Raw genomic sequence first — 12,191 nt, 5'->3', positions numbered from 1 at the left:
AACACATGCATCCTTCTGTGCCATTGCTCCAGCTGATGCTGCTCAAAGCAAAACCTGCCTGCCTATTTTAGGCTGTTTAAAATGGTGCTTCATTTTCAGAGCCTTTCTTAACTGTTTCTTGTCTAAGAACCCACGATCCCAGGTAAAATTAGCATCTCCACTTTGTGATTCTGTGGAATTTTGTTTGTTCCTCTGTGACAGTACTTTTCATGTTCACTGCTGTAATGATTAGTTCTGTGTGTGTCTCCCTGATGGGGCCGTGGGTGCCTTCAAGGCAGGAATTGCATCTTACTCATCTTTGTACCCAGCACCTAGTGCATGTCGGAAGTCAGTAAGTGATGTTTGAGTTATTTTAAATTTTCATGAGTATATTGCAGAGAAGAATCTGGGAGGAAAGGGGTTCATGTTATAAAGAATAAAATTGGCCTGCTACAGAAATCCCATCTCTATTGGCATTTTCCATCTTAGCTGTTTTCCTGCCTTGCATCTTCTGTCTTCCCCAGCTCAGTCAAAGAGGATTCTCTGGAAAAGATGCCTTTTCTTTCCATTTAGCTTTGAGGCAGCATGAAGGTTAAGGATTGCCTGTCTCAAGGTCACTTGATTCCTGTTGAAGGGTGAGGCAACTCGGTGTTTTGGAGACTGTGCAGTTTATGCAGGACGCTGCTGTGCTTGTCAGACTGTGTTCGGGGTGGGGCGGGGAAATGGAAGAAATGCACTAAGGCTGGAGGCATTGTATTAAAGGCTGCAAACAGCTTTTTCTTATAAATGAGAAGCTTCTGTGAAAGTCACAGGTAACAGTGGAAAGTGCTAGATATAACATATTTCTTCCTTTCCTTTAACAAGTGAATGCTCTCCATCTACCCTGTGACTGGCACTGTGTTAGGTGCTGAGATAGTGAGGAAGATTCAAAGTTTCCACCCTTGAGGCGTTCATAGTTTTTCATCTGTAGAGACAGATGTAAAAGCAAGCAGTTGTAATGAAGTATGCTGAGTCTTTACCTAACCTGTGGAAAGGGAGTCTGAAGAAGGAATGATTAATTTTATTGTAGGGAAGACTGGAGAGGGAGTCCTGGGCAGTGGAGGAAAGCAGAGGTGGTGTGTTTCAAGCAGAAGGAATATCAGAAGCCAGGATTCTAAAGTATGGGGTAGCAAACTCTCTGTGAGGGCTTGTTAGTAAATATTTTAGGCTTTTCAGGCTCTGTTGGAAGTACTCACCTCTGTTGTGGCATGAAAGCAGCTGTAGGTAGTACATGAATGAATGGGCATGGCTGTGTTCTAATAAAACTTTATTAAAAAATTATCAGCCATAGCTGTAATTCATGGACTCCTGACCTTGGGAAAGGCATCTGGAAAAGGAATCTTTTCCAGAGAATCCTGTTTGAGCCAGGGAAGACAGAAGAAGCAAGGCAGGAAAACAGCTAAGATGTAAAATGCCAATAGAGATGGAATTTTTGTAGCAAGGAAGGAAGAATCTTTGGTGAGCCTCTGATCTGATTGTTGTTAACCCTTTCGAGTATTAGGAGTACTTTGCATCTGCTGTCCCTGTGCCTGGAATGCTCTTCTTTGACATATCTCCAATAACTTCCTGTTCTTTATTCAGGTCTCTGTGATTCATTTTCTCAACATTCTTCACAATAGCACATTCATCTCTTAGCTTTTTTCTAGTGTTTTAATGTTCAGTACTTATACTAAAATGCTATAATATATTTAATTCTTTATCTCTTGTCTTTCTGTCTTTCCTAAGAGACTATAAGTTTTGTGTTTCTTTCTCTGTTAGATTCAGTGGTGAGCTGGAGCTGATTGTGGTCTTGTGTTCTCAGCTCCAAATCCATGCTCAGTGATGTCAAATGGCAGCTTTAAATTGGCCATGATGAGAATATTTACATGGGAAGTCAGCCCCATGGACATCAGGTTTCTTCTGTTTGAGTGGGGAACTGACTAGCACACAATTGATTGTCTCCTGTACCTCGAAGAATAACCAAAATAAAGTTTAATACCTGATACATGTCAGATTTTTTGAATAAAGTATGCCTTTAGTATGGGTTGATTGAGAAAATAGATATGCACTTACAGATTCTGAGCTGTCTTGTAATTATTAGTGTGTTGTAGGGAGGTCCGTTGCCCTTGGATAGGTAAATGCTGCTGGAATACACCAGTTTTATTTGACTGATGGGGGAACTGAAGACTGTTGACAGAATATGGCTCTCTTTAAACCATACAGCAGATCCTGCAAGGCCACAATGACACCTCTCCAGCTTTACACACTCTGTTCTATAGGGTACTCCTTTAGGTCTGTTCACTACTGTCTCCTGTGTGAATGAGGGGCCTCAGGCCTGTTTCTCTTCTACTAAAGAGCATATATTTTTATCAAATACCCATAGCTCAGTATGGTTGTAATCTTTGCACTGTGTGTAAAAGTCCAGATGATTTCTATTCTTTTTAAAAGGTCTTACTTCATCCCGTTTTTGATTCATCTGGGGCTTCAATTTGTGGTTCATAAATGTGTTCTCATCTATATCTTTTAGCTGTGATTATTCAGAAATATATTTTATTTTTTCTTTATTTTTCTTTTTTATTAGTTGCTCGAGACAATACAATGATCTTGACATATCATACATTTGATTCAAATGGGGTAGTCAAATTTTGAAATCTGTAGTACTAAGAGGCCCAGAAGCCCTTGATAAGAATCATATTTAATAGCCTCTTCAATCTCAGCTCCTTTAAGTGGACAATATAAAACCTTAACAGAGAAGGGCCCATTTGTAAATCCACAGAGACTGATTAAGGAGAAAAAACAAAAACAACAACAAAAAAAAAACCAAACAAACATCAAACTACTCTACAATTCACGTTTAACATTTACAAAGAACTTTGCATTTTCAGGCTGCCTGGTAAAACATCTTTTTAATTTCCTGTCCAAAGTACAAACTAAAGGAAAAGCAAACTGCCATCTGGTTGATCCCAGAACTTTTGGGGACGTCAGGATCCAGGACCTTAGAGAGGATCTTGCATTGTCACTCAAAGTGTCTCAGCCTTTGGAGATGTGCGCGTCCTTCACAGTTGCTCTGACCCATAGGTTTTTTTACTTCTCCCCCATAGCTATCTATGGCCATTGGTAGAAAATACTCTTTTCTTTAGGCAATCTGTTCTCTCTTTGAAGAAAATTTACAGAAAGTTCTTTTTTATCTGCTTCCTTGTAACTTTCACCCACTGGCCCTGGTTGTATCCCTGTAGAGTCACTCAGCAAATTGGCTTCCTGCTTGTGTCGGCTCTCCAGAATGTGGAGACAGCTCTTGCATCCCCCGAGTCCTCCCTTCTCCAGGCTGCAAATCAACTGTTCATTCAGCCATTCTTCATATGACAGTCCTTTGTACCCTCTTTGTTTGGCTCTCTTTCCTCTGGGCATGTTCCAGTTTTGCCAGTGTCCTTTTTAAAGTGACTGAACAATGCTAGAGATTGGTGAAGGCTGTAGACGCTTCAGTTAGACCTGGTTTTGCATTTATAGCTCTGGAACCTTCCTTGGGTAAGTGATATAGCTTTTCTGAATATTAGTAATCTCATCTGTAAAATGAGAAAAGAGTCCCTCACACATTCAGTTATTATGAGTAGTAAATAAAAGTTCAGTAAAATCATTAGGAGAGTGCTTGGTACAAAGAAGATGGTTTCAAAATGTGATTATTGTTAGGAAAATAAGAATGATTCATTCTTGAGCTACAGATTCCATAACAAAGTTTGCAGCATTATTATACTATTTTCCATTTTAATTTGGAGTTTACATGGAGACACTTTTGCTCAGTTTGGGTATAAATGTTGAATTATGCTGGCCCTAGCTAAATATAATTCAATTTTAAGTGTCAAATTTCCTATTATCTCTTTTCTTTATAATCCTCACATTCCAGTGACAGATGCAGGGCCAGGTGCTCCTCCTCCTCCTTCTTTTTTACCTTGTTGTCCCCATCCCTCCATCTTGTTCAAGATAAGGATTATGTTCTGCCTGTTCTTGGGAAGGAAGGGACAATGTCTAATCAGTCAGTATTAGAGAATGAGTTCTTGTGTCAGCTGGGTGACATTGGACAAGACACTTGCTCTGAGCCTCAGCTGGTTGATTGGTTTGTTTTTATCTTTGACATTGATAAGAGAAGGTGTTGGACTCCAAGCTTCTTTCCATTTCTAAACCCTGTTCTATGTTCTCTAACCTAGTACTCCTCCTGAGATGTGAGCAGGTGCCGTGGCTCTATTCAGGGTTTCTACTGTGAGCCTAGGTAACTGCTCCATGCATAACAAGTCAAGCCAGTGGGGAGGCCTAGAGAGCTCCCACAGGTGTCAGTTTCTCTGAGTGGCTGTGAATTCAAACTTTCTGTTGGAATTACCATATCATCCTGAAGGGATGCAGTGTTAAACAAGAGCTCTTATTTATCCTCTACTTTCATTCTTACTCAACCTTGCTGAGGGTGAAATTCTTCTTCTTCCACTTCATCTTCCTCCTTCTTTCTTCTTTCTCTTCTTCTTCCTCCTCCTCCTCCTTCTGGCTATAATTGCTATTTTAATAATCTTTTATTTTATAATGATGTTTAGTTTATAGAGAAGATAATTGTTTCCCTTATCAACATGTTAGAATGGCATATGTGTCAGTGAAGAAGCAATTTTGATACATTATGATTAACTGAGCCCATGCTTTATTCAGATTTCCTTTGTTTTTATCTAAATTTTTTTTTTTCTGTTTTAGGATCCCATCCAGGATACCACATTATATTTAGTTATCATGTCTCCTTAGATTCCTCTTGTCTGGTACTTTTTTCATTTTCTTCAACAACCTTGAGAATTTTGAGGTGTACGAGTCAAGAATTTAATTGGCATTTGTCTGGTGTTTTTATCAAAATTAGATAGAGGTTGTGGAGTTTTGGAGGAAGATCACAGAGGTAAAATGCCACTTTCATTCTGTCACATCAAGGGTACATACAGTCAGCATGGTTTATGACTACTAAAGTTAACCTTGATTACCTGGTTGAAGTAGTGTTTTTCTGTCAGGTTTCCCCACTGTAAAGTTACCCCCCGCCTTCCCATTCTATACTGTACCCTTTGGAAGGAAGCCATCATGGGGAGCCTAAGGAAGTTTCTTATTCATGTCACAGTCCAAGGTGTTTCTGATAGCTATTGTCTTTTCTCCATACCAGTTATTCAGGGACCCAGCATTCTTCCATTCTTTTGCTCTGACATCCCTAAGGGCTTTGTCATCTTAATCCAGCCAGAGTTAAGGAAAAGAGAATGTGGAGGAGAATGTTTGCTTTTAAAAGTCTTGGCCTGAAAATGGCACACATCACTTCCACTTACATTCCATATGACACTTATTCATCTGCCAAACCTAATTGCAAGGGAGGCTAGGACATATGGTCTAGCTGGGTGCCCAGGAAAAAGAGGAAATGGATTTGAGTGGAATGCTAGCAGTATGTGCCACCCCACTTTACAGAAGAAAAGGTAACAAACCAGCCTCTAGTAATATAGCCATCAATATATGGCTTTATAAAAAATATGCAATAGAAGAAAATAATGTTAGAATCAAGGAAAGTCATTTAAATTGAAAAAAAAAAAAACTAGCACAATCAAAAACTTATTCCATTGACTGTATTTAATGAATTTCACTGTTGCTCTGTGAACACTGGTTAAGAACAGATACTTTCATGTCAACATTTGAATACTTCTGCCTTATATTCTACCTGTTCTAGACTCTGCATTGTTCTCAGAGTCTGCTCTGTCTTCCTGTCTTGAATGCCTCCCTCCCCCGACCCCAGGAAAAGCCAACTCATTCCTTAATTCCTCAAGTGACAGATGTGGTATCTTAGCTTAAGTCCCTGCTCCTAAGGACTATCAGGACACTCTGCTTCCCTCTCTCATCTAGCATCAGTCCCACGCTAGTACTACTGTGTTAACTATGTTTTGTTCTTTTGACTGAGTGCTCCCTGGGGATTCCATAGGTTTTACAGGTCCCTGGGCAGAGTCAGACAAATAATATGTGTGTTTGTTGAAAGTATCCAGGGTGCAGGATGCTAGATATCCCAAAAAGTCATTTCATGGTTTAAATTCCTTTTTGAAAAAAAAAAATAGCAAAACATGTTATTTTCCCATCTATTTTTAAAAGAGTTCTTGTTGTCAGCTTTTGTGGAGGAGGGGATCTTGGGCTTAGTCTGGGAAGAGTGGTAGAGCCTGACAGATGGGAATGAGGTACTTACTGGCCCATCAAGTGGGCAGTGTAACTTTGAGTGACCTGTCTGAGGTTCTAGGTATTTGTTCAAAAGATGGCCAGGTCTCCTGTGAAACTTCAAGAGGTTCACTTTTGTAGATTATCACATAGTTACAACTCAAATTACTGGGCTTGTTCTGGCGTTGATCTCAGTACTGGGGGTTGGTATAAAAGTCTGGTGCTCATTATCCTGAATAGGAGTTACCAACCTGAATTCCCAGAGTCCCAATAGGGGGATAGCTTCACCATGACAAAAGAAGTGTTTAATTACAGGTAAAGAAAGAGGAGCCTGAAGAAAACAAACATTCATTTGCAGGCTTTAATGACTAAGCTGCCATGCCATTCATTACCAACAAAAGCATGATTTCTTCATGAATTAAGAGGTGGTTGCCCCTTTCCTTCTTTCTGCCACTTTCAATCCTCTATTCTCAGTCCACTGTTACTGGAGTGGCTTTACAAGCTCAATAAGCATTTTACTAAAACAGAAACCAGAAGACATGGGGTCTTCTTTGGGGGTCCCTTCATTTTACCTGCATTGTTTCTTTGGTTTTTATAGTTGTAATGTCAGACCTTAATTAGAATTCATATTTTTATATGGTCTCATAGTATCACATTGTAATTCATTTGAAGTTCTCAAAGATTAAAGTTAGGGTACAATTTTTTTTTCATTATATAGATGCAAACCCTGAGACCAGGTATTCTGTGACTTTCTCATGACCCCAAAGGCAATTGGAGTTCAGATTTGGGTCTTCTGACTCCAAATTTGGAGCTGAGTATGCTACATCAGAAACTGCTGGTCAGCCAGGGAGCTTCATGCAAAGGCTCCCCTCAAGTTGTTTGCTGTGAGGTTAGCTCCCTGTGTGTTTCTCTGACATGGCCTGTTGTGTGGGATTAGGTGAGCCCGTGGAAGAAAAATCATTACTGAAGGTCTGCAACCACTCAGGGCAGAGGATTCAAACATACTCAAAGTGAATAGAGACCCATAAAGGGACCTAAAGATCATTTAATTTAACTGCTGGATTTCATTCATAAGGAAAATGAAGTCCACAAATTACAAATTGAATTTACTTAATTCAAAAAGATAATGGATAGCTATTGTTTAGAATGCCTAGTTTCCAGTTCAGTTCTTTTTTCATTAACCTTCTTCCTCATTCACAATTTTCTTGTCACTTCTCTTGCTTCATAGAATTGCTTGGAAGAAGACGTGATGATATTGGCATGCTCAATTTTGGGCAATGAAATGGTGGTTCAAAACTCCTCCCATAGACATATTATAGCCACAGAACTAAACATATCCAGTCCTTGACTACAATCCCTTTTAGACCTAAACATGAATAAATGTGTTCTGTTTAATACACACTGCCCAGCATTTTGCCTGAAAGGGGGGAAACAAAAAAGACATTCTTGGTAAATATGATTTGAATAAATGGCAAAGATGAAGTTGACAGGCATGAATTCAATGATTGTCCTTCTGAGGTTATTATATCGCTATGTCAGCATTCACATGATCTCCATCTTGCCTCAGTCAGTTTTTTATCACCATAAGCAGCATTTTTCTTTTTCTCCTCATTTTTATGAAATAATTAGGGCTATAAATGCACTAGAATAATTTTCACCCAACACCAGAAACCAAAAGATGGTGACTCTGTGGAAACTAGATTGTTGCTGGCAGCCAACATCATAATGAGAAAGCTTTAAATATTTATATTTAGCTGATGAACAAATATCCAAATGTGGTATACAAAAGCCAGTTTGATGATAGTTATGTGTAGGGAGTTTTAAAAGTGAAGATATTTGGTTTGAAATTTTTAAAGAAATATGCAGGATTTTATTTATTTAGTTTGGGTACTGGAAAATGACTTTTGCAGAACTGGGGCTCTTCCTTGGTGAAGTGTTTAGTTAAGGTGAAATCTGTGTCCCCTTATGCTTTCCAATGACCTCTCATGGTCATGAGGGGTTTGCTGGTACCAATAATTCTCGTCTAAGATATTATTTTTTTCTGGCTAAATTAGATCAGAATATTAAAACCCAGGAATTTCTGATGGATATTTGACAGACAGCAGAAATAGAAGTCTTACACTGCCTGATCATGGCTGCTGGAAGCTTCTGAGGAATTACAGTAGCATTTTGGCTTAAAAAATGATTCTAGAACAGGACCATAAACTTGGTAGTATCTTGTAACCATACACCAGCTGCAGAAGGGAGGGGAAATAATTCACTTATTAGTGTGTCTCTGTATTTTTCTAATCATAATTAATATTTATTTATTTACATTCAATACTGATGCAAAGTATTTTGGTTCTGCTTCTGGAAGTATAGATATGTTACTGAAATGCCCCCCTTACAAATACTAATTTCAGTTTATATCATCGACATTTATGCATTTACTTACATAATGTGTTTCACAAATTTGCAATTGTGCATTTTATAAACAAAATTAAAATTTGAATAATTATTTCATTTTTGTTTTGCAGAACCCCAGCTGAAAGGAATTGTGACAAGGTTATTCAGCCAGCAGGGATATTTCCTGCAGATGCACCCAGATGGTACCATTGACGGGACCAAGGACGAAAACAGTGACTACAGTAAGGAACATTAGCTTCTCAAAATATGATTACAAATGAAATGCATAACCCAGAGTATCTTATATTTTAAACATGGCCAGGCTCCCTTTTGAACTATTTAACTATTAGTGAGCTAGTGTCTTTCCATTTATCCTTCTAGCCATGGATTCCCTACACCAAAGAGAAAGTGTGGGAGAGAAGTTATGTACTCATTGAGGAGATAGAAGGCTTGAAGGTGTTTCATCTGATCAATAGATGAAAATTTCTTCCAATTGCAGATGTTTTCATCAGGGTAATGATAAGTACTCATAGAAACAATTCAGATATTCTAGCACAAGATGGTGTTTAGGTCCTGGAACCAAATAGTGAATATAAGTTATAATTTTTAGAATATAATTTCTGGAAGGTAAAAATTACTTCTTAAGGCAAACATTGAATGCACACATATGTGTATTATATGTTAAATCATTTTGGTTAAAAGTAAAATTAAATAAATAATATGTATTTATATATTATGATTTTTTCAACAGTATATATAATAGTAATAAGATGATAAAGATTGGTATATCTGACATGGAATTTTAAAAATAATTTTTGAGCCTGGTGTGGTGGTGCATGCCTCTAATCCCAGTGGCTCCAGTGTCTGAGGCAGGAGGATCACAAGTTCAAAGCCAGCTTCAGCAACTTAGCAAGGCCCTAAGCAACTCAGGGAGACCCTATCTCTATACAAAATACAAAGAAGGGCTAGGAATGTGGCTCAGTGGAAAAGCGCCTAGGTTCAATTCCTGATATACCCCCAAAGAAAAAATTGAAATAAAAGTACCAAGTATTAATATATTGATAATAAAATCCCTGGAAATAGTTTTTAAGTAGTTTAACTTTACAGTTGAGAAATCAAAGTATGACAGTATGTTTGCATTTTAGAAAAAAATTCAAATACAGGCTTGAGTCAAGGATGATATTTCTCATATATTTCAACTTCTTCATAATCATATACAGATACCTCTGGGTAAATACATATTACTCTAAACTTATTCTGGATGCTGTATTTTTTGTAAGTTTATTTATATTAACTTTTAGATCTTTAGTGTTGGACACATAGTAAGTATTCATTAATATCTGTGCAGTAGAGTTGGACTCTGAGGGATGTGATTTTTGAGGTCAAACTGAAAATATAAAAAACCTTCTCAGCCAATGTAGGAAAACTGATGTTTTACAATAATATAGCCTTTAAATTAATCATAAAGATTTGAGGAATGATTCAAAGTTCTTAAAGTGTCAAGATACTCTCATTCACCCCTTCTGAATTTTCTTTGTTTGCTTAATATTGCACATTACAAAATATGAGTTACAATAAAGAAAAGATCTTATTATGAAGAATTTCAATGCAGTTTTCTTGCTCTCAGTTTTCAGCAAAGTAGTTGATTAGCTTATTGTGTTTTGCATTGTTAGTTTGTATTTATGTGAATCAATTCTTTAAATGATTCAAGTTTTCAATTCAGTATAGAAAAATAAGGGTATTCTTCTTTCCATGTAAGATTGGCATCTACTACATCTGTACTTGAATGCTTAGGGAGGATGTAGGGAGGATTCAAGTATAAAGGAATCAACCCATAGTTTAGCTGTATCACCCATGTTAATTCTGAGATATCCCTACTTCACAGTTTCCTTTTAATCAAATGAGGTGACAGGAAATGATAATTATGTCAATATTCTCTATCTGCATCATCCTCCCAGATCTTAAAAAATTGAAAGATTATAAATCAGTGAAGATAGATTTAATCCAGAAGTAGACAAATTGCCATACTCAGTTCCATAGGGTGCTGCCTTACACCACCAGCTGTCCTGCAGGTGCCTGGCACTTATCAGGTGGCAGGTGCAGAAGGATTGGGGCACAGGTATGGGATCAAATGCATTCTATTTTAAGACAATTAAAAACAGGCCACCAAGATCTTTCTAGAAAAATAATTGAAGGTGTTTGCTGTACTAATGCTGTGTCAACCACCATTGTAAAATCCATGCCAATATACCTACTATACATACATACATTTATATACATATACTTTTGTATATATTTTTATGTATGTATATATTTGTGTGTGTGTGTATATATTAAATTAATGACTGACACGTATGTACCCTCCACATACCATACTGAAGATGATGGATGATGCCTTTCGTCACTGCTTTTAGCAAGTGTCTGAACTCAAAAATTTAAACCAATTTTTTATTGTGATGAACTCCTGCATACACTTTTTGATAAATTGTTCTTAAAAACAGTTTACATGTACAAAATAAAAGGAATAATGTACATTTAATTTGAATACACATTCAATTTAACATTAATTAAAAATTTCAATACATTTGAACTCCATGTATATATTATATATATATATATGTATAATGTGTACTTACATCTTTTATAATATTGTTATATATACTTTTAAACTTTTTATAAGTGAGAACATTGTCATATATATCTTTTATGTACTTCAGCCTTAATATTATAGTGTGAGGTCTGTATAGGTAATATACTTTATCTGCTTTATTTTTGTAAAATATTTCACCGTATGCATATATCTAAATATAGCTATTCATTCTTCTTTGACCAATATTTTAAATTTCTATTTTAAGACAATTAAAAACAGGCCACCAAGATCTTTCTTTCATCTCTCTTTGAAAAATGACACACATCTCACCTTGGCACTATGTGTTCTGATATTCCCCTCAACAGTGTTAGTCATCTTTCCATTACTGTAATAAATACCTGTAAAAATCCACTTAAAAAGAAGAAAGATTTATTTTGGTTCACAGTTTTGGAGATGTCAGACTATGACTGTTAACCCTATTCCTTTGGGCCTGTGGTGGCACAGTACACTTTGGTGGGAGCATGTGGCAGAGGAGACTTCCTTACCACATGGTTGGGATGTGTAAGAGAGCAAGGAAAGGCCAGGGTCCCACAATCCCCTTCCAGCACATGCTCCCAAATGACTGGAAGACCCTCCCAACTAGGCCTCAAGCCTTTAACACGTTGGCCCTTGGGGGACATTCCAGATCCAAACTATGACACTCATGTTACTTCTTTGCATCAGTGTTGTGAGCACTTGGCATATATGTTATTGTTATTTATTTGTTTATTTTTGTCCAAAGAACATGCAAGTTCCACAGGAGGAGAGATTTTGTTTTGATCTTTCATGTGTATTTAGAATGACCGCTTCTACTCAGTAGGAGTGAAATGGATGAATTAATGAATGACCGTCTCCCCATGAATATGTGAAAAATTTTTTTCTAGGTTATTAGCTAAATAGTTTTCCCCACCCACATGCTTTGCAGCTATTTCTTTCAAAATCACTTTAGATTTTAGAAAAATGACAAAGTAATATAGCAAGT

The 12,191-nt window shown here is 37.2% G+C and overlaps 1 protein-coding gene across 2 annotated transcripts in view; it reads left to right on the top strand.

Moving 5' to 3' along the window:
* The window catches only part of Fgf12 (fibroblast growth factor 12), a 504,207-nt gene that overhangs the window by 311,110 nt on the left and 180,906 nt on the right, over window positions 1-12,191 (top strand). For both annotated transcript variants that reach the window (XM_027936105.3, XM_027936103.3), the window contains one exon: window positions 8,712-8,822. In XM_027936105.3, coding sequence (XP_027791906.1) covers window positions 8,712-8,822 — 111 coding nt within the window. The remainder of the gene's footprint in view (window positions 1-8,711; window positions 8,823-12,191) is intronic.

The sequence above is a fragment of the Marmota flaviventris genome, chromosome 8 (genome assembly GCF_047511675.1).
Source record: "Marmota flaviventris isolate mMarFla1 chromosome 8, mMarFla1.hap1, whole genome shotgun sequence".
Classification (NCBI taxonomy): domain Eukaryota; kingdom Metazoa; phylum Chordata; class Mammalia; order Rodentia; family Sciuridae; genus Marmota; species Marmota flaviventris.
This window is presented reverse-complemented; position numbering and strand designations above follow the sequence as displayed.